A 24,471-nucleotide genomic window follows, 5' to 3' on the forward strand; every position below is an offset into this window, starting at 1 on the left:
CAAGGAGCTAACTGAAACATGGAATTGTACTAATTGTAGCTCAGGTCATATCCACTCACTATTATGGGACGGTATATGACATAATCATAATGCAATACAGAGAAATGTTAACATGGAACACACTAACCAGGTGGCCAACAATGCAAGTGTATTGCAGGTTGACAGAGTGAAAAATACTCTCCCAGAGTAATTTCTGGGTGAGCACATTGAGATATATCTTTCTCATATGGGTTCCCAGTTACGCCAATTGAAATCTTCAAGCTAGTGAGCCTTGTACACTGACATGGAGTAAGGTGTAGAGACTAGGATTTCTCCCTTAAATGTTATTGAGGCAACAATAAAGTAAATAATATTTTATGTCAATACATGTAATATTCTAAAATCTGGTATTTTGGAACTGAACACTAGGAAATATCCTCTGTAACAATTCACTCTGTTGGTTTTGAATAAGCTCATCAGTTATATTCTTCGGCATTTTCGTAAAACTTGTCTTAGGAGCTCTTTCCCAATAATTCTTATCTGTCCAATTTCCCAAAGCATATGGCTTTTCCGCTGCAGTGTATGCCACATAAAATCCTTTGTCCCTGTAACAATCATAATACACAATTGTAGAATATAAATCACAGAATTACAATTTTAATTTGTTCACTTCTTTAATGACAAATCAGTATCAGTAGTAAGAACTGTACTGAAAAAGAATACATTTTTGTTGTCTTAGGACAAGAAGCTGAGAAACAACTCATTGCACTTAATCCTAAAAAGACTTGAGATTGCTTCTGGAGTGACAAGATGGGTAAGGTTAGGTTGGGGGCAGAGGCTGTTTCCTGATAGTTGTCTGTTATATTCATCACGATTGAATAACTGTGGGCTCTATATCTCAGCAGGTCTGTAGGCAGCTTTGGCGGGCCCTGGACAAAACACCAAGTTGGGCCCCCCAACTAATGGTTCTATCCCATGTAGTTTTCTGTATAGTTGTATATTTGAATTGTTACTACATAAATTATACCTATAATGTTTTAAAGGTTTTAATGAACATTTTACTAACGAAACTGTTGTAGTCATTAAACAGACAAAACAATTATCAAATTATCTTCAGCCGATGTGCAGCAGCCATTTAATATATTTTACTTTTTATTAAAATTCTAGTGGCTGTCATTTCAGTGCTTATGAGAGTTGTTATTATTAATATTATAATGTGTTAGTATAACTGTTTTGCAAAAACAAGTTAAGTTTCTTCATTATAGTTATTAAAATTATTGTTATGTTATTAGCCCACAAAACCATTTAGAGAAGTTTGTGTTGTTCGTGGAGGAACACCTTCAATATATGATTAAAAAGGCCATACCACAAACTCTAATATAAAAAATCTTAGACATTGTAAAAGCTCATGTAATTAACAGATTAACAAACACTGTTGTAATCTTGAAGATGGTGTTTGCATTAGTTAATTTTTAAATATCAATTTATTTAGAAAAACAAAACAATTATTTAACTATACTTATTATTTTGTGAGGCCTTTCAACAGAAAAGATGCCCTCGGCAGAAACGTTACAAAAGTAAATTAAATAGTAATAAACACTGTTGTAATCTTGAAAATGGAGTTGTGGTATTTAATTTGTAAATATCACTTAATTCAGAATAACAAACAATAGGAAATAAAGAAATGTCGGCGGTGGGGAATTCAAGTCTCGATATGAAAAATACGGTCTTTTTATTTTTTCTTTTACAGCCCCACCACCACCCCTCTCCGCGAGGCCGAAGGCCTATTTCGAGTGGCCCTGCTTTCTACGCGAACCCGTTTTTCTCTTCCTTTACTCCCAGTTCTCCTTCTTTTCCTCCTACCACGTGTCCCCTCCCCCAGACACCCTTGTATGTCTGGGATCATCGGAATTTTCTTCTTTAATTTTGTATCTTTCTCTTCTTATATCATTCTTCTTCTTTCTTCGTCTTCTTACTTCATCTTCTTTCTTCGTCTTCTTACTTCATCTTCTTTCTTCGTCTTCTTACTTCATCTTCTTTCTTCATCTTCTTTCTTTTCTTTCTTCTTACTCTTCTTTATTCATCATCTTTCTTCTTCATTAATTTAATTCATTATTTCATTATTGCCTTATTTATCTTCTTTCTTGATTTTTAATTTTGGGTATGCATCTTTCAGATTATTTCTTTTCATCTTGAATATTCTCTTCATCTTTCTCACCTTCTTCCTCCTTCATCATCTTCCTTCTCCTTCCTTCTTCCAATTCTGGTTACCACCTCCTTAAAACATTTCCTCACTTCTTCATCTTTAACCAAGTTCTCTCTCTCAAAGCTCAAACTTCTTTCTTGCAAATTTCATACTAATTATTGTCTTTCATCTTGATATCTTACACAATCCTTTATTACATTCCAAGCATTTTCTCTCTCTCCGCATCTGCATCTATCCGTCTCACACAACCTAAATTTCATCAGTTTTTCTTTATAATTTCCGTGTCCAGTCACACTCTGTACCAAATAATGGTTAAGACTTATCTTCGAATTTATTCTTTCTCTCACATCCGGAAAATACTTATAAGTCTCTCTTCCTTTCTCAGTTCTCTCCCATCTCAATTGCCATTCATCTAACATCATTTCTTTCCACTCTTTCTTAGCACTCTCCACATCTCCTCCTTCTTCTTTAATTCTTCTTATTTCAATTCTCATCTTGATTGTCAGGTCTATCGGCAAAATTCCTGCTACCACCCTTGCTGCCTCGTGCGACACTGTGGAGTATCCTTTGATAGCTCTTAGAATCATCGATCTTTGCATCGATCTTACTCTTGCTACTTCTTTCCTATTCATATCTTCCCCCCACAGTTCGCAACCATACAACATTATGGGTTCAAACACCCCTTTGTAAATCACCATCATCTGCGAATCGGGTAACCCTTTCTCTGCCTTTAAATGCCTCCTGATCGCTCCCATCAGGTTTAATACTTTTTGTCTTGTCCGTGTAACATGTTCTACAAACCTCATTCTTTCTCCTATTACAACTCCCAGATATGTAGTCTTTCTGTCCATTTTAAGTCTCCTTCCTTCCACTTCAATCACAGGTCTTCTCTCCATCTTTCCTTTCAGCACAACTGCAACAGTTTTTTGTTCTGAAAGCGCCAATTTGCGCCAAAGGAGCGGTCCAAGGACCGATCCCTGGGGGCATCCTCTTTCCAATACCTTTCCAACCTTTGTCTTTGATTGTTCGAAATTCAGTTTTCTACCAGAAAAATAGTTTCTGATTACTTTTATTAAGTTTCTTGGACAATTCCATCTCCTTAGTTGTTCAATAATCCTGGGCCACCATGCTCCATCAAAGGCCCCCATTATGTCCATAAAAACTCCAACAACGATCTTCTCCTCCGTCTCTTCAATCTCATCTCTGAGCCGTCTTAGGACATCAATCGCCCCCACTCCTTCTCGGTATCTATACTGTTCCATACTTAATTTTCCCTCCTCTCGTAATCTTCTTCCCAGTCGATTTACAATCATTCTTTCAGCAACCTTGCCTAGGACAGGCAACAGGGTCACAGGTCTATAGGATCTCACCTCAGATGGATCTTTCCCTTCTCCTTTCAAAAACACCTTTAAGTTTCCTTCTTTCCAGACTTCCGGAAAAATCCCTTGATTGATCATCAAATTCATTGCTCTTAACATCCTTTCTTTTATAGTTTCATATACTCTCTTTATTATTTCTCCTTTTATACCATCTATTCCAGGTGCTTTTTTATTCTTTATCTTCTTGACCGCCACATTTAATTCTTCCATCCCAAATTCTCCTTCATCCCCTCCTTCACCATCTTCCTCATATCTTCTCCTTAATTCCCTTTGTCCTTCTGTATCCATCTCCACATCATCTTCTGGTATCAATTTCTCCAACATGTACTCCATTGTCTCCTTCACACCTCTTGTATATTCTCCATCTTCCTTTTTCAGACTTGTCAATTTTGTCGCTACTTTATCCTTTTTCATAATTATTTTTTACATTCTTCCCCACGGATCTTCCTCTCCTTCCTCCACCATCTTCTCCCAAAGCTTCATTTTTTCTTTTCTTATCTCTTCTATATATTTATTCCTTTCTCTATTATACATTCTTCTATCTTCTTCCGATCTCGTTCTTTGCCATATTCTTCTTCTTTTCCTTGTTTCACTCCTTCTTCTTCCAATCTCCTCTGTCCACCATTCTACCATCTTTTCTTTTCCTGTGCTCAACGGTATAGCCCTGTCACAGGCTCTGACAATATCCGTTTGCATAGTTCTTACGTATTCATTCACATCTTTCCTTTCCTTTGAAATATTTGAAATATTGAAATATTCCTTTCCATGGAAATATTCTTCAATGACTCATTCATAATCCTCAGGTCTCTAGTGAGCAATCCCCATTTAGCCTTTCTCAGATTGTAGGTTTTCGGTCTTATATTATTCTCTCCTCTCTCACCTTCTCTTCTTCTCGTCAGATCTTCGTACGTCATGATTATCATCCTGTGGTCAGCCACCAGCTCCTCAACAATCTCCCAACCATTCACCTTATCAATTATATTATTCGTCACCATTGTTATGTCAATATTGTAAAGTAAATTAAATAGTAATAAACACTCTTGTAATCTTGAAAATGGAGTTGTGTTGTTTAATTTGTAAATATCACTTAATTCAGAATAACAAACAATAGGAAATAAAGAAATGTTGGCGGTGGGGAATTCAAGTCTCGATATGAAAAATACGGTCTGTAGTATTTTGGTTCGTTGCACTGATAAACTGAAACTTCTGTATATAGTGGTTAACATAACAAGTAGGCAAAATTCAAGAACGTAGCCAGGAAAAGGTTTGTGGGGGGAAGGGGTACAGACGACTGATATTTTCCCGTAGTGGACAGAAAGTAAGGTAAGTACAGTCAACCACCATTCCCCATTTTGTTTACTAAAAGTTCTTGACCTGTTTCAATGTTGAGAATGATCTTTCAGCAATACATGTCAATAATAGTAAATTATAATAACCGTTTGTCTAAAAGTAATTGGAAATAGGTCTGGACCCCCTTGCTGGCTATGTTCTTGGCAAAATTAAGGGAGAAAATTTTATATATAGAGGTTATTTATGTTACCTTCAATATTTAGAGGTAACATTAGCTCTAAAGTAAATGGCACATTCAGGGAGAATGACAAACCTGATTTATCAAGGAGTTTAATATAATGAGATTCGATATATCAAGGTTCTACTGTATTATTATGTTAACAAAATTAACTTTCAGTATGATGCATAAATTAACTCTAAATGATTATACAATCCAATTACTGTATACTATGAACAACTTTATTGAGATGGAGAAATTGTAAAAGCACCAAATTGTTGAGAATTAAATACTAAATTTTTTATGGATGCTCAAAAAGAAAGTTATGGAGTCTATTTTAAAGGTCTGTCCCATTGGCCTTAATGATTCAATAATTACTATAGAATTCTTCAGAGATATTTAACCCAATGCCGTAGCATTTTGCACAGAAATTTTAGTTACCTCGTAGCGCACTTAGAAATTGTTAGTACTTCAGGGTAATGGGTGGATTTTTGAGGGATGAGGAAATGTGCCACACTCCCAAAATTTGAACAAGAGGTGAACAAAATAAATAAAATTTATTTTGTCTGAAGTTAACATGTACTTTTTATTTGCATTAAAAACTGGAACATCTATGACCCTCCATTATGATTCCACTGCCAAAGATAACAACCTATATCCATCCACCCATGTCTAGGGCTTCAACAAAATTTCCTTTTAAACTTGGTTACCAATTATTTGAATGGTGTTTCGGAGAATGAATTTGTTACAACTACCATTATTTACTTGTATATCAGAAGTGCTTTCCATTTAAAACACCTATGATGCTCCTTTTATACATCAGGGAATTAATTGCATATGAATAGCTACTTTGGTAACAGCTGGATAATATAAATAGTAGCCTATATCAGATATGATAAAAACCCTCTCTCTTCTTAATCTTTCTTAGGGTGTCACTGGGAACCCAAATATTAGATTTTGGTTTACGAGAACAAAAATTCAATCAACATTACTGGCATTTGTTAAGCTAATAATCTTGCTGTATAAATATTTCTCTAGCATTTTTAATGTTAAAGCCTTATTAGTAACATTTTTAATTTGAAATGATTTCTTGAAAGTATCAATAATATTTACTGGTCATTATCTATTCCATGTGTATTTCATTCTATATTATAAATTTCCCTAAACTGTGTTAAACACATCGATGTTATTGGTTTAGAAGTTCAGTAACACTGCAGGTAAAATCTTACCCAGATTTACATTGCTCCCCCATAGGAACCAAGTGTAGTTTTGGTTTGCACTCCCCAGTGATGAAATTCAGATAGCCTTCACATTGCCAACCAAAAAATCCAACTTTGGTGCGAATGGATTCTGCAAAATACTCAGGTGCTCTATGGTGATCACAGGCAAATGGATCTGCAAAGATAACTCAAATTTCATTAAAATGAACATTATTTTGAGTTGAAAAGATTAAATAAGTTTAAATGATACCATGTAACTTGCACAAAATAAATCTCATTAATTTATTATGTTGTAATTTATAAAGTACTATATAACTTTATTGATCACATCTGTTACAACCAACTTGAATTAACTTTTTCTAGTAGCAAACACAAACATTCTCTTACTAACATCACAATATTGTTAGAAATACATGAGCCTTTCCAAGAAATGACTGTAGCCTCATAAGCCACAAGCTAAAGGCAGTTTAGCATGGAGTTCACACTACACACAGTTTTATTTTAGATAGATTTTACACATATGTTACGTTATTAACAAACAAATTTTATTCTTTGACTTTGTTCAATATCTCTTAAAGTTTAAAGATGGTGGCAATTCAGAGTTTGGAAAAGAAGGATTATGATACTCAATGATACTCATTTATTACTGGTAAAGATTACATACATTGTCACATTGAAAAACACAATATTGTACATTTCAATTTTAAAAGCAATGCAATCCTCCAGTTCGTCCAGATCTTTAAAAGAAGTGATACAGTATATTAAATAAATAAATCAATTAAAACAAATCAATTAATTAATTAAAAACTAATTACAACACAGATAAAAGAATTTCCCAAGATCAACAACAATTATCCAATTTATGACTAATCCCAAAAAACTCATCCACTTCATAAAGTGGGTGTTCCAAAAGGAAAAATCCAATTTGTCTTTTGAAAATACCAATGGCAGTGATCTTAACCCATTTGGCAGTGTGTTCCATAATTTTGGTCCAAGAGATAATGTTGCTAATGAATATTGTTTGGAAATCAGTTTTTTGGTTACAATATTGTTTGCTATAAGGATTCATGTAAACAAAAATTTCAAGAACTTCATATTATGACGGTCCCTTGTTTAGTTGTGTATAAACTGTTGCTTTATATGGCTACGTCAAACAACCTAACATATAAAAATTATATATAAGTTATAATGCATCGTAGTGCAAAAGTAAAAAGTGTTTTAGAATTCTCATGTTTTTTACAATAAGATTTGTTTCAACATGCATTTTGATATCACGTATGGTTCCCCGATCTTGGGCATACAAAGTTTTAACTAGTATACACCATTGGGGGAATAATTGTGATCATATTATCTACTGTAGTTCTTAATAGATTCAAACTAAACTTCGTACAGAGGCAGTATATGTACGAGTTCGTTAGCCAGTCTTAATCAATAAAGCATTTCAAGATGGGGGTAATTTGTATTTGGGCAACATTTTTATCTCTAGTATTTCACAAAATAAATCAAAATTGACATATTCCATAAAGTTGTTAAGTAATTCCAACATTTATTCCTTCTGATTTGTAATTAACTTATCAGGTTTCAATATTGTGGCCGTTTAAAGTTATAGAAATATACAATTGAATCATTATAAGTGAATATGTTTACAAACATAATTTCGTATTAATTGTAACTAAATCAAGTCCACATTTTAACAAAAACGTTTATATGGTTATAACGATTTTTGTCTAGTAAGGTTTCAAGATTATGGAATTTATAAATGTTTGAAAGTGTTATGAGTATAATAACATGCCAAAATTGATGGTTATTGTTCCATCAGCGTTGAGCGAATCAAATATCTAAAACAATAATGTATCCTTAGTTTGACATTTGGAGATCAATGTCCTCCTGTAAAAGCTACCTTTCTTCCGACTGAGCCGGAAGGGATATTGTATTGTTGTTATAACTACTTAACATGAAGTTATAAACCTATGTTGTCGCCTTGCAATGTGGACATCAGCATCAGGGTAAGAAGGGGAACATGGCAACATTAACCTAGACTTATACCACCCAACAAGTACAATCTGTGCTAAACTTGCATGTGCCTGTTTTAAAAATAAATCACCATATTGTTCTTACTGTGGATGCAAAGATAACTGCAAAACATTTTTTAAAGTGGTGACGACGACGGAAATTAACAATTTAAATAGTTTTAACAACCATAAATGTAACTACTTTGTGTGATAAACATTTTTTAATCAATATTATAGTGATTAAGAATTAAAGTGCTGTATTCAAAGCTCTAGGACATATTTTAAGCTCACCTCTTCATTTTCTCTGTAATTGTATTTTTCACCTTCAAGCGGGAAATATATAATTTACATGTTTAGTCAACAATGTAAGATATGGGTGTAATGTAAAAGTTATATATTGTGTTTTAGCACAGCCAAACAAGCTATATGAATAAACGTATGTATCTCATGCCACAACTGAAATTAAACCGCGCTCTCATGTAAATCATATGAAAAATGCAAAATCTCAGGAGGTCAGCTATAAATATTTAATAACATACATATAAAAGGTCCAGTATTTTCTTGTAATAAGCTTTTGTAATGAATGTATTTAAGTTAAGTCTATCATTGTTGTTTTCAAGCTCTTATTTACTACCTTATATAACCCAATTCTTAAAAAGATCTAATGTCGCCACATCCCTCTCCCCCCCCCCATTGTCGTTGACAACTTTAGGAGTTAGGAGATGGCACATGGGTACATAAGTGGTTAATTGTTACTAGTAACAATTAAAAATAAAGCTGTGTGCAGCTTGAAGTGTATGCTCAAGCCCTTTACCTCCTGTGCTATCATGGTAGTAGTGGAAATGTTCCATCTTCAAGTATTGCATTCACAAGTTTCAAATTGCTACTGATTTGAAAATTCCCTTAATATTCAGTCAAAATATCGGCATGAAGACACGCTAGCTTCAAAAACGATTAAGTTTCAAAGCACCATTGACTTTGTATACTTTTGTTTATTCAAATCCAAAGATATTGATATTAAACTGCATACAACTGGCAACTCATCTTACAATAAAGTCACAGTACTTCATTTGTATAGCTTATAGCATATAGGGTAAATAAATTTATGTAGGTGGTTTTAAAGTTTATCTCTATTACCTTTTGAAGTTGAAAAAGATAACATATCCAAGAATATATTTCCTTTGCACTTCAGGCCAAAAACTTAAAATAGAAAAATCAAGAACTTTGTCTGCAAATTATGTTCAGTATGATGTCTAAGATAACAAATCAACATTAGTTGTTGTCTATAGACATACAGCTTGTAACTGACATTGTATTTAAAACTAATATCAAAGAAAGAACACTCACTGCTGTCATTGTAACAACCAGGTTGACTGACTCCCCCATTCATATAGAAATCAATGTGACCACAACGCTCAATGATGCCTTGTATCAGACCGTTTGTGTGCACCACATCTACAAAGTTGGCATCACTGGGGTCCAGTCTGTGGCGTTCATTTCTTGTCATAAACAGTGGACCTGCTGGGTCCAGTCCTGTAAACATAAGTGATCATCTGTAGGTCACCTACCATCACTACCACCGTGATGTGATCCATGTTGCAAAATTAAATGCTATTGGTATTATTTTTAGACCACACATTTATTTGTATATAAAATTAATACTTTGACCACTATATTAAGTATTTAATAAGTAAAACAGAACTTATGATGACAAATTTGGTGTATAATGATAAATAATATGAATAATATGTTTAACTCCATTTCACCTTCTGCTCAGTATACTGTCTGAAATTTGACACTGCCACAGATTTGACTCGTGGAATTTGAAGTCCACGTCCATCCAACTAAACTTTAGATAGTGTAAATACCTCTAATATTTTGAATGACTCTTTTCCAATAGTAATTAATGTGCCAGCAGACGGACAAAACGGTTGTTACATCCACTGACATGGTTGAAAATAACTTAGTTTCTTCTTTTCTTCCTTAGACTCCAGTGTAGATGTTTGTTACCTTTATGAAAATTTATTTGGCAATGTAACAATTGTCAAATCTTGTGTAACTGAAAATCTATCAGAACAAATAACAGCACAGTGCGACCAATAGACATCACCAGACGACAATAACAAATTGGGAGAAATGAATTGAAATATTGAACATAATTGAACTTGGCGATGAACTAACTGAGCCTAAAACAGCTAACAACGATAGTACAGTAATGACTACTGATCTACTGAAGAGGAACCAACAATAGAAGACAATCAAGAATTACGAGTCAACATGATGGAGCATAATAACAAGATTACTCCTCTTGATGATGCTTACCAAAAAAAGAGTACTTAAATAGAAGTAAAGAGCAAAGTAAACTAGGACAATAAGTTTTTGAAGATAACAACAATTTCGCATTGGTTTAGCCCTAAAAGATGCTAGTGATATGTGTGAATCGTTCAAGACTAGAAACTGGAGTAATGAATTGTATAAAACTCATTTCAAAGAAATTGAAGGCAAGAGCTGAAAAAAGACATGGATAAAGAAAATTAAAGCTGTATAATCTTTACCATGGGTTTGAACTCTTTGCCTCTTTGACCAAGCTTGCACGTTTCTGCACTATTATAAAATGAAATTTTCAATTCATAACTTCACAGAATTTAGCTTTAGCTATTTAACTTTAGTAGTTCTGTTACTTGTGTGATGAGATTGGAGGAACCTCACATCTAATGAGTTTGCAACTATAATTACAGACTTTATGTTATCACACATTGTCTTGACTGAGGACAAAAACAAAATTAACATTTACGGTGATGGTTGTTCTTACCAAAACTGGTGTACAAAAATGCTTCTAATGCTTTACTATACAAAGATCTACTAAACAAGTGGTTATTTAGAAAAAATTTTTAGAAGTCGGACACACTCAAATGGAGATCAATTCAATACATTTTTGTGTTTAGCACAAGCTTAAGAACAAAAGAAAATCAATGTGTTGGCTGATTATGTGACAGTTTGTGAAGAAGCAAGGTCATCTGTACCATGTAATGTTAAGTATTTGAGTCAAAAGGATTTTAAATATTTTGACAAGAATTTAATTTACAACAGTATTAGGCCAGGAAGAGGAATTAGATTGTCCAAAGTAGTGGATTCATGTACTCTGAGTTATCTTCCAGAATAAGTCGTTCAGTTCAAGTGAAATCTTTCAGATGACTGCATGATTTGTCACAAAGAAAAAATAAGCTTGTGCAGCCCTCAACTATTAAAAGTGTTCCTTATCTTTATTCAGAAAGAATTAAAAGTAAGGGAAATAAAATTATAAGACTTTCAATATTTAAAATCTGTTTTAGAACCTGACCTTCACGCCTTTTACAGCAGCATTCCATATTATTAGACATATTGTTATGCTTCTAGTTAAACTGGTCAAGTTTTTGAGAAAAATATCTTGATAGTATATGCTTTTGTTAATAAAGCATCTTTTTATTTTAGTTAATTCATTTATATATTGTTTTTATGATAGCTATGGACTTGGTCATGTTCTTGAATTTCTCTAGTACTACAGTGAATTAAACGTTTTTAGTTTTATTTTTATTCTAAACACTTTAGTTCTTTAGTTTTTAAATTAATAAAAGAAAAGTTCCAACATTTGAGCATTTTCCCTCGTTATTAACAGTCATCTCTTATAAAACAATGTATATATTAGTAGTATTAAGTAAAGCACATATCCCCACTAAAAACTATGAGAAAAACTCTTTAATCCAGCCAAAAATGTACATGCATTAAAATAGTTGATATTAGACTTTTAAATAAAACTATAGATGTATTAAACAAACCAATTCTAATCAGTACGAGATATAAACTGAAGTGTAAAACCATTTGAATGCTAAAACAACAGACCGAGTTTATGGCAATGGACTATGCCATACTTATTTGAAATTATTTCTTCTATTACACTTATAATGCTATTATATATGTAGTTTGTCTGAGGAATAGTAGAAAGGATTTTAAATACTCACCCTAAAACGATTTTCAGGAAGGGTCTCCTTAACATCTTGATTCAATTTTAAATATCACAGTATTATTAAATTTAAATATTCTGTTAATAAAACATTAGTATTTTAAAATTGCAAAACAAAGCAAATTTCCTTGAAACATTAATATTTTCAGAATTTTGAAGTAAAATAACAAGGTAAAAATAATATTAGATGTAATAGCGAATTTTATAGACTATACTAGCTAGTTTAAAAAGACTGTATTAAAAGGTTTTACTTTATGAAAATATATTAAATAACAGAAATATTGTTTAATAAACCTCTAAAATGTGTTAATCAATAAGTCTGTCTTCAGCTCAAGGATTGCTGTTTCTACAGGAAAAAGTATTAGTTTGGTTTTTTTATCTTTTAATTTATTTTTTAGTCATAAATCACAACCAGTATGATTCTTTATTTTAGGTCTATTATCTTTGTCTCCCTACTGTCTCAAACCTTCTCTGGTGTATGCAGCATGAATGTCGATAAAATTTCCAAAAGTAGCTGTAGTGTAAGTCCTGAAACTGTGAGCAGAAAATAAAATACTTAAGAATCCTGCATCTTCCCGACATGGACATAAGGACCACAGTCATAGAAACTGAATGATAAGACGAACAAACAAAGGGTGCTGTTGTCCTCTGATAGTCATGGTCGTAATTTGATTTTTCACTTGAATAAGTGCTCAAAGTCTTTTGATGCTGTGGGTTTTGTAAGGCCTGGGGGACGAGCAGAACAGATATTAAATTTATGATAACTTAGATGGAGAAAGGTTAGGTCCTGATGACTTCCTTGTCATAGCGTGTGGCTCAAATGACGTTGCTTGTAATGAAGCAGAGAGAGCTCTTAACTTAATTGACAATGCTGTGAAAAAGTACAGCAGCACTAAAGTAATCTAAGTTGACTTTGCCATCTAGATATGATCTTAAGAATTGGTCTTGCGTAAACAAAGAATTAAGAAAAAACTAATGTCGCTTTAGAAACTTTAAGTCAAAGATATCCTAATGTTACTCTGGTCAAGGCTAGTGAAGCTGATAGAAGTTTGTACACTAAGGCATGGAATGCATCTTAATGATAAGTGGGAAGAAATGGCTCGCTGGAGGATTTGTGATGTGCTAATTAAGAGAACAGAGCCAGAAGTGACTATAACGCAGAGCATCCCTACCAGCCAGATACCTGTGACACTGTCACCTTCAGTTAGAAGAGAAAGCCCCAGCAACACAGAACAACAGATGCTGTGCAACATATTCTGATTCCAACATTGATGCCCAGGTTATTGGAATATCCAGGCTTTCCACATCGGAGGACAAGGAGACTGAGACATATCCGTTAAACTGCACCCTGTCACATCTAATCAACCAACCAACATAGAGAAACCGACCCATCAAAAACAACTGACCTAAAACCTTCTGTCTACTTATAGCCCATCTAAATGTTCAGTGCATTAAAAACAAAATAAATTCCTTAGATTTTCTTTCTTAAAAAATCGGATTGTGAAATTCTTTGTTTAAATGAACATTGGTGTACACAGGCTGAATTAAGCATATATCTGCCCGAAGACTTTCAACTAGCAAGTAGCTACTGCAGGACTATACCTTATGGTGGAGTGGCTGTTTTGGTTAAAAACTCACTTAAATATGCGTATGAAGTTGTTACAGTTAACTCTCTATGTCAGCCTAAACATTTTGAAGCAGCTATGATAGCTCTTCCTGAAATTACATTAATAGTAGTGTCAGTGTATCGAAACTCCTGATGCAAATATAGATTTTTTCACAGAAAAAGTTGAAAACCTTTTGGACAAAATGGAAATGAATTATAAATACAAAAATTTTAAGATGTCATTGCGGGTGACATTAATATGGACCCAAGTAGTAATAATTTTCAATATCAAAAATTTTGTAAATATGCCTGAAATCCTAACGACTGTTTCTGCCTGAACTCTGAACCCACCCGGTTGCACTCGTGTTTTGGACAATTTTATCTCTAACTTTCAGCCTGGTACTGTGGCGTGTGAAATAACTCAGCCTCACCTATCGGACCATTTGGGACTTCTTCTCAGAATCAATTCACAATACCTAACTTGAACAATGAAGGAGTTTCTCATAATAGCAGACCTAGAACTATTACATACAGATTGACAAACAACTTCTGCATCAATAAGTTAAAACATAGATTAAGTAGGATTAACTGGAGTAATGAGTTCTCATTAGCTTGTAATGTTGATGAAGCCTTTAAATCATTCATGCAAATTTTATCTGAAAATTTTAATGAGTTATGTCCGATAAAAACTAAGATTTTAAAAAAAACAGTGGTGATAGAAGCTCTAGGTCAGTTATAAAACAAAATTGGTTACACACCCTACCTTGGTAAAATTAGGTTACTGTTGGACATTAGTTATGATAAAGTTAAAGCAAACCCTAGCCTTATCCTAGCACATAATAGACTTAAGAAATTTTATAGAATGCAAATAGATTTGGCAAAAAAAAAGCTGCAAATGATAAATTTATACTAGAATCTAATAATCAATGTAGAGCAGGCGTGGAAAGTTATAAATTCTGTAACAGGCGTGTAGCAGATAAGAGTGTAAATGCCAGTATAACCCATTACAGCAAATCAGTTTAATAATTTCTTTGTAAATATTAGTAATAGTTTAAGTTAATTTGCCTAGCCAAAATGTAACTAGTTCCTTGGATATTTTAAGCTCATCTTCTATCAAAACTCCTGTTTTAACCTTTTCAAATGGCAGGAGATTAACAATATTGATATTCATAATACTGTAAAAGAATTTAGCAACTCTAAAGATGAAGATGTTTTTGGTATGTCCAATTTTTTGATCAAAAAATATTATTGAAGATATCTCCTTTCCTTTATCATACCTTAATCAATTGGATGTTTACTGTAGGCACCTTCCCACAATGTTTGAAAATTACAATTACTGTTTCCAGTTTTTAAAAAGGGAGATAAGTCCTGTATAAATAACTACCGCCCTATTTCCTTAATGCTGTAGTCTCTAAAATAATTGAAAGGTTATAAAAAAAACAGATGGAATATTTTTTTGAAAATAATCGGATACTGAATCCTGCTCAATATGGCTTCAGAAGTAAATTATCTACCATTAAGGCTCTTGAAAATGTCATATCTTACTGTTCTCGAAAGTTTTGAAAACAAGGAGGAAGTTGCAACCTTGTTGTTAGACTTAAGTAAAAGCGTTTTGATTTGGTACCACACAGTGAGCTAATTGATAAATTAAAGTATTATGGTGTAGAGGGGCGTGAGCTGTCTCTTCTCACCTCTTACTTGTCTGATCGTTATCAGTTTGTAAAGGTTGGTGACCAGAGGTCAGACCTTCAGTGTGTGAGAAATGGAGTTCCCCTCAGGGCTCTGTTCTGGGTCCTTTCTTATTTGTTATCTTTGTTAATGATTTACCTGATTTTGTACCAAATAAAAAGTATTCTTTACGCCCGATGACACCACTCTATTGTCATCAAACAAGGATAGCATGCTAAATAAAGTGATAATTAATTACATGAAAGAGATCCTTCCTCTGGTTTGATGCCAACAAATTAAGCGTAAACGATGAAAAAAAACTGAGGAGATTGTCTTTAGTCTGAGCTCAAGGTGGACAGTAAATCTGTAAAACTGCTGGGCATAAACCTGGATTCGAAGCTGAATTGGTGGGTTCACATAAACTCTCTTTGCTCTCGCTTATCGAGGGTTATTTTTCTATTGAAAAAATTAAAGTCCTGTACAAGCAAAAATCTAGTTATGAACGCTTACTTTGCTTTTTTTTAATGCTCACATTACTTATGGCACTCTCTTGTGGGGCAACTCTGCTGGTGCAAAAAATTAGTTTTTAAGACTCAAAGAAGGGCATTACGAGTTATTGCAGGTACTGGTGAGAGAGATTCTTGTAGGCCTGGCTTTGTTGATCTAGGTATTCTTACCCTTCCATGTATATTTATTTTGCAAAGCCTTAATTTTCCTTAAAGAAAATCTTAATTTATATAAATTTAGAAGTTATGTCCATAACTATAGTACTAGATCTCAGAACTTGATAGACCTCAAATACTTTAGATTAAGTAAAACCCAGAACAGCTACATGTACATAGTGTAAAACTTTTTAACCTCCTACCACCAGATGCAGTTACCACTACTTTAAGGAATTTCAGAAGTTTGTCTTGTGAAATGGCTGAAGCAGAAGGCTTTCTATTCAGTAGAAGAAATACTTTTACATGATTTAAGTGACCTTAAATTTTAATAATGCTATGTTTTAATTTTTAACATTTATTATTTATTGTTTTTATTGTTATCTGTTGTTTGTTAATTCTATTATTAATTTATTATTATTTATTTTAGCATTAAGTTTTAATGAATAATATATATTTTGACTATTTTTTAATTGTAATTTTATTTGCATTTCTCTATAGAGATGGTGTTCTTGACTGTTGATGTAATAGTACATTATTGTAAACCTTATCTGACTTTGTCAATGCATACAAACATATGTGGGACGACAATAAATGATTCTTGATTCTTGATTCTAGTGTGTTGTATCTGTAACGTGTAGTGAGGTGGTTGTGCTTCTTCTGACAGCCTGAACTTTCGGTTGTATGACTGATTATTTGACGTACAACTTCTTCTGTTGTCAAGTTTGACTTTAGCGAATTCGTCTCCGTACTTTCTTTAGTTGAATTTTTGTAGATACTTAACCTTGTCTTAAAGTTTTTTGACACTTTAAGAAGAGAAAAATTCATATATTAAAAACATAATGTTCTATTTTTAAACATAGAACTATGGCAAAGTCCATAATCCTATTACGTTTTCAATAAATATGAAGGTGCTTTTTTTACCTCATAACCCCTCTACTCCAGAATCAAGGCTATAATGCTGCATACCTGTGATTCTGTCAATCTTGGTAGAGCCTAGAGTGTTGGCAATGTAGTTTGCGACATGAGCGCCAAGGCTGAAGCCCACCACATGTATGCTAGCAGATGTGTTGTGGCGATGCAGTGCTGTGACTAATTGCGCCAGACAGGCGCCGACATGACGGATGTTGTGGACAGCGAAGGGGTAGCAGAGGGAGGAACCCTGTGCAAGCTGCGGATAGTCTACCATCCACACGTTCGCTCTCTCTCGCCGTAGGTATTCTGCAATCATTGTAGACCTTTTATTCGATGGATTTTAGGTTGATAAAATACAGGAGTGTTAAAAAAAATTAATATTTATAGTTTCTTGGTTCAATTATATAGTGAAACACCGTTGCCCTCCAGTAAGAACAAGCAGAAAAAATATTTAAATGGTTATTAAATAATTGTTAAAAAAATTATTTAGTGCTAACAAAGTTTTAGCTAATATGATTCCCATCGTTTATAAATTAGTAACTTTGTTCAAACTGTTGAATATATTTCTAATAATGTTTGTATCACACCTGCCTTAATATCCTGCAAAGCGTACATGAACATGTCCGCATTATAGCCGTGGATGATCAGCTTGTTGGGACGGCCAGGGTCGAAATATGAAGTCGTCATGTTGTCCGAACTCTCCGTCAATTGCACGTACTGACCTTTGTTTTTGTTCTTCCTGCAATTGTTGGAGGTGAATCAAAATTTCAAGGCAATCATATTGGCATATTAAGTTGCATTAAGGTTTGTAACATTTATGCAACGGAGATATTTTACAAATCAGGCAATCTCATAAGCTACAATATAATTCTGAAATTAGGTTACAGTTAAAAAATATTAATAAAATATTGTGTTTAGTGGTTCTCTCCTGATTTACTTTTGGATTCTTCAAAAGTGGGATTTGATGAAAGGAACAGATGAAATGCTACAAAGGAATTAAAATGAGCAAGAGAACAACATTATAAGTACGTATTGAAAGGCACGGAAATCACATTGAGTGGTCAATTTCACAGAACTATCGGAAGTGATTGCTAGCAATCCTTGTATACATTGTTCATAAAATTAATTATTTAAATAATTAGTATAATAATACCTAGAGAAATGTATTTTCATTTTTATACCCGAATGGATTGGTTAATTACAGTTTGTTTTAGTTTAAAGTCTAGAATTCAGTGTATAAGTATCTAGGTTTTCAATTGAGTTATTTGTAGTTGAAATGTCCAGAGAAACTTTCCTCATTAAATGCAAATATCTTTATCCAAAGATCAATGTTACACCTCAAACACTTATTGGTCAGTTAAAGAATTATGGGAGATATCAGATATTTTAATAATAAGATTAATATGGAGCAAAACACTTTTGAAGTTTTATAGTAATGTTTTTTTAAATATTTAAACCGTAAAGTATAAAATAATTGAGTTTTTTCTGAATATTCTATAATATTATCAACAAATTTCAAAAAACGGTTTGGTTGCGTATTAATCATCTTTTTAAAATGACATTTTTACCTTGATTCTATGACCAAAAATTGATATATTAAACTATTGGAGGTTAAACTTTGTTATTATCGGTGTACAATCAAATAGTAGCTGTATAGCCACCACTGAACCCTAATCTTCAAATGTTACTAAATAAGTTCCTCTCTCAGTAAATCAATCTGAAAAAACAAAACAACATGTCAATCTGTTACAGGTCTTGAATGTTATAATCTCAGTGGAACAAACCCTGTTTATAACGGATTAAAATTGAATTAGACATTTACTCGAAGTGGTAGCACAGTTATCTCTAAACAATTGAATGTAATTTTGACGTTTCAATGCATTATTTGTTGATTGTCAATATGCAATAAATAGTTATTATTGTCTTCTGCCTTCCAAATAGCTTTATTGCTGTAGGGATTCACATTCCATACTTGCTAGTGACCTTAATTGGAAATTCAACTTGTTGACACCATACCTTGTGAACAAGTACACTTTGATGTAATCGGGATCAGGGCAATCCCCTGGCTCATCAACCACCAGAGCACATGGACCCACATGTATCACCTTGGACAAAGTGAGTTCTAGAACATTGAAAACAAGGCTACATCAAGATATCGTATTTGCTACAATAGACAAAGTCAATATTTATTGTGGAAGCTTAGAGGTAGAGCGATATCTTTTTAATACTATGCGTTTTAGATAGGTACAGGCTGTTTTTAAAATATGGACATAAACATTGAGAATTGGGTAAATGTATTTGGTTGGACAAAAAAAGTTTTTTTTACTAATAACACAGTGTTAATTAGTAAAATGAATGTTATAAGTACTTTTACAGAAAAGATTTGGACCAAAATATAACCACAGAAATTTGTAAAGAAACTAAGAGACCGTGAACCCGAATTTGAAGACTTCAGAAAGTGCTTATTACTAAATGCTAAAAAAATTGTACATTAGTTCACTACAATAAGATTTTGTCTCCAGCATTAGGGTATAAAGTTAGAAACATATTTGAAACCTTGGGAATTATACTAATGTTACACAAAATGTTCATGTTACTTTAAAGTAATGAACAGAACTAAAAAATGATAACATCAACTTTTAAGGCTTTTTAACGGTATTTTTATCACAAGCTATACAAAATTAAAGCGAGATAAACCAACTGCCATGATTGAGTACCAATTGAATGTAAAGAACTGGTTTTTGCATGACAATATGAAACCAGGATTAGAATGAAATCATGTGCAAACCAAGGAGCAACAAGCAGACTGATAGATCTTTGATATGAGAATAATTGTTACTGGTACCAGGTATTAAGTACAGTACTTCTTTTCTGAGAACGGACAACGTCAGATTGTACTTCCTTCAGGTTTCCCATTGGTATGTAATATCAAGTGTTTATTGATTTGGAAGTATTTCTGAAGATTACAATATCTTCCTGATAACAACTTTTAGGATTGAATAATTATGATGTCCCCATTATACAGTGGACAAATCTGTAAAATCACGTTTAAGTACTAGTAAAAATACAAAGTTTGATATTCTATTATCATAACTTATCTAACTTACATTGGCAACCATAGAAGACTCCCTTAAGAGTCAAAGTGTACTTAGTACTTTGAAATAAAAATTAGTAATTAATTTCTATAATATACAGGGTGTAAAAAGGCTCCTACATAAGGATCTTGTTCTACGACCAAGAGGATCTAAAAACTAAATGCTACCAATGATTTATCTTGTTTTCGTTTATCGTCTGTCTGTATGTTTTTTTCTACTTTTTATTTTTTATTTAAAAACCAGTGAAGGTAAAAAAACCTCAAATTTCATACAATTATTTATATTGCAGTCTAAAATCAAGAGAAACAATTTCATTGTATTATGACAACACATTCCAATGTGGCAAGCGATTGAAATGTTTAAAAGTTCATACTATGAAGTCTAATAAGATTATGAATCTTTGTAAGGTATATTAAAAGTTGCTACATTTAATTATAGACATTTTGTTATGTAGGTAATAAAAATGTGTTGGTAAATGATGTAGATATAACAGTTGTAATGTACGGAAAAATCATCATTATTTATATCTTTACAGCATCATTATCTGTGCAATGACAGTTAAAAAAATATATGTACATTATTTACTGACAGGTTTTTATGATTTAGTTGTGAAAATTTTTGAAATTTAATTTAGCAACTTTTAGTATCTATATTTTTATAATCTCATTAGATTTTAGGGTAAATAACCTTTAAAAACTTCAACCGTTCACCATACGGAAACTTGATTATTTGATATTAAATTTAGATAGATGCAAGAAAGATTAATTGTAGCAAATTTGAGTTTTTTATCCCTACTAGTATTTAAAATACAAAATAAATATTAAAAAAGCCTATATAGACAGACGGTAAATGAACTAGGGTTTGTATAGAGAGTTTTATTACAACTGTATATTTTTTAGATAATGGATTTAAAAAACTGTTTAATATTCAGTACATAACACTTTTACCTTGAGTAAAAGGTACAGAGACAACACTAAATACAGCACTGAAACTTACCCAGGGTGAAAGTGATGATAAGAAGGAAACCACAGCAGGTCCACATTGTTGTTGGTCTACTAACTACTCTACTAGTATAAGTAGCCTTGGACTGCAATTGAACTTGAGACAGTGGTATTAGCTGTTTGCCTCTTAAACAATTCCATCAATCTGTAAGTAAATAATAAACAACTTCACCCAGGAAGAAACATATCATATAGAATTTGATAATTTTAGAAATGTATAAAATCCCATACGAAATCATTATAATTGTTATTGAAAATTACTTTGTCTAGTTCCTAAAAATTAATAAATTAGTTGCTTGTAATAAAGCAAACAACTTTCGTGAAAGGTTTATATTCACTATGGTATATAAGTTAAAAATGTGAAATTTATCTTGTATTGAGAAGGAAATTTTGAAAATTACAAGAGAACTTTAACATATATTAAGAATTTGTCTTCTGTTTTCATTTCATATTAATAATACACATTAAAAAAGAAATAAGTAAACAGTAGTTTGAGAAACCACAAGTTATTGTTAATTATTATGTTCCCAATGAATTACTGATACATACTTGTTATACATGTACACTACATGTGTATATTATGTCACAAAGTTAATTACAGTGGATTTCAATAATAATGTTTTCCACACATATATAACTCTGCTGTATTAAAGTAAGAAATTTAAATTTTTGTGAAAGATTTCGAACACTTAGTTTACAATTGTTGGTCTTCATATTATAAGGCCATGCTCATGTTATTTTAAGTACATTGAATAAACAGATAAAAGACACTATTTTATTCCAATTTTAACAAAACTGCAAACAATTATTTTTGTTATTTATTCATACATAAATTTACTCCAACATTTGGTACTAATATGAAAATATTAAATGTTTTTTGTTATAGTTTATAAAATAAAAATTACAATAATTTTAAAATGTGTAAAATATAGCCTATATGCATATTTGTACTACTAAAATGTATGTAATGATTTTATCTTGAACACCTGAATGAAAGAGTTGCTAGGATTAAATAAATGTTGTCTTGTGTATTTACTTACACGCTGAAAGCATAGCCCACTTGAAGAAGACATACTGAACTATCAAACACCACTACATGAAAAGTACATGTTACCTGGTCACAAGTAGGCCAGTGAATGTCAGCTTGGCATTGGGTTGGCCTGCCCTCTGGCATTCAATATCTCAGATGTTACTAGGCGAAGCAAAACCAGCCGTTCAGGATTTCCTAATAATATTTCGCTCAGTCCTAACCACATTGATTATAGCCTCACACTGTATATTGTCACTGCACATTTTGCACACACTCCACAGTTCTTATCAGCAATGTACTGATAAAGGCTTGTTTGATCACTGTCAACCAAACAAAGCCACTTATTACAGTATTGTTTTCTTTTGAATGATTAATTTCAAATTTGTTTTTCTTGTCTAATGGAATTATCTATAATGTAGAAAAATTATAGTTCAAAAGGAATGCTTTTCAATAATCTGACATTTTAAAACCTATTTATCATTAGTTTATTTGTGTGTGTGTGTGTGTGTGTGTGTGTGTGTGTGTGTGTGTGTGTGTGTGTGTGTGTGTGTGTAAATGTATTTTATATGTTGCAATTAAATAAAATAAGGCATGAATACCTATTCATGCTACTAAGATACAGTAGTGTCAATCAATGAAGAATATTTTTTAAATAAAACCTAAATTTCTTTAAGATTACAAGTTGATCATTGTGGCAGTATTTTTAAAATAAAAAAAATATTTCTATATTCTATATTTAATAATTTAGTACCATTTAATCTTTTATTAGGATTGTGGTTTCTCAATCTGTTAACATTTTTGATTTATAAGTGTTAAAATGTCCGTAAAATGCTACTGTTCAATATTTTGTCACCATTTCCTACTCTTGGTTTGTTTTAACACAACAAATCTAGTACTTTGCCCAATTCTCTTTATTGAAAAGTTGTACTTTAGAATGACTATTTGTTTTATATTTTGATACACGGATCAAGTTCAGACTACATAGACTTGTTTGCACTTGCTTTGAACAAAGTTTATAACTTTTATAACAAAAATTACATATTATGCCCAGATATATGTATTAGTTTTCTCTGTTGTAATATCCATACGTATTAATAGGATAGAAAATGTATACTCTTCTTCTGATGGTAAAACGTTTATTCTGATTAATATAAACATATTTTAAATTTTACAACAAGTTTTTTGAACTTAACTATTTACAACCAATCTACAACAATAACTGAAATAAAAGTCTTCTGATTTACACAGCATTGAAACATTGCTTACACAACATCTTCTTGAAATATTTTGGCTGCAAACAGGTAACTTCAATCATCAGATGTAAACTGAAAAACTTTAATAGTGTTGAGAAAATGAGGCCAAAGTCTTTTAAGAAGATAATTTATAGTGCAGTCATTGAAGCGAAAAATATGGTCTTACCTCCGAATTTTTTTACTGTGAACCGATTTGCATGAAATTTTGGAATTAGGCTCATCTTACCCTTAACGTTCAAAACTGAAAATGATCTGAACTCCGCCTATTATTTTTAAGGGGTGTAAACAACCCCTTAATGGAAAAATTGACATTGAGCCATTTTATCGCTAGAAAAACATGTCTAATAGTAAGTGGTGAAATTGTAAAGTGTTTTCTAAAACAATTACCTCATATTAAAATCATTTTCAACCCCTTGAAAATCTACAACCGTTTGCAAACAACCCCTAAATTGAAAAAATCACAAAAAAAATAATTTGGTATGACATAAAAAGATGTAAGTATAGAGTAAGTAATATTTTATATTCTCTATAATAATTATCAAATTGTTTAACCCCCTTTCAACCCTTGAAAACTACCCCTCGATAAAAAATTAAAAAATTTTTTTTATAAAATGAAAAGGATTTAAATATTATTTCCACACTCTCAAAAATAATTATTATATTCTTAAGCTTGTCTACCCTCAAAACTACCCCTAAATTAAAACAGTAAATATATATGATTAACATATTTAAAAAATAATTTAATTTAGAGTAACAAAATGCCATTTATTGAATAAAATATTAACAAATTATATAAAATTCACTCAAGTGTGTTATATATACTTATAAGAACGTTGGTATGTATTCATGCCTACGTTTCCAAAATATATGAGCCATATTATGTATATATATACACATTACAATAGTTTTGGGTCTCTATTATACTGTGTACTTTCACATTG

At 32.2% G+C, this 24,471-nt stretch overlaps 1 protein-coding gene across 2 annotated transcripts; it reads right to left on the minus strand.

Annotated features, from left to right (window-relative positions):
- Positions 1-338: 338 nt before the first annotated feature.
- Positions 339-22,536, minus strand: LOC124357232 (phospholipase A1 member A-like). 2 transcript variants are annotated; one of them, XM_046808784.1, is made up of 8 exons: positions 22,362-22,536; positions 21,243-21,392; positions 19,168-19,273; positions 17,739-17,890; positions 17,206-17,457; positions 9,651-9,836; positions 6,301-6,466; positions 339-584 (listed from the first exon to the last, which is right to left on the minus strand). In XM_046808784.1, exons 2-8 carry the CDS (start codon positions 21,286-21,288, stop codon positions 377-379), a joined length of 1,116 nt encoding a protein of 371 aa, XP_046664740.1. In that variant the 5' UTR covers positions 21,289-21,392; positions 22,362-22,536; the 3' UTR covers positions 339-376. The 2 variants fall into 2 exon arrangements, with proteins under 2 accessions (XP_046664740.1, XP_046664738.1); XM_046808782.1 differs by having other exon boundaries at positions 22,288-22,536.
- Between the last annotated feature and the right edge of the window lie 1,935 nt (positions 22,537-24,471).

The sequence above is a fragment of the Homalodisca vitripennis genome, chromosome 3 (assembly GCF_021130785.1).
Source record: "Homalodisca vitripennis isolate AUS2020 chromosome 3, UT_GWSS_2.1, whole genome shotgun sequence".
Taxonomy (NCBI): domain Eukaryota; kingdom Metazoa; phylum Arthropoda; class Insecta; order Hemiptera; family Cicadellidae; genus Homalodisca; species Homalodisca vitripennis.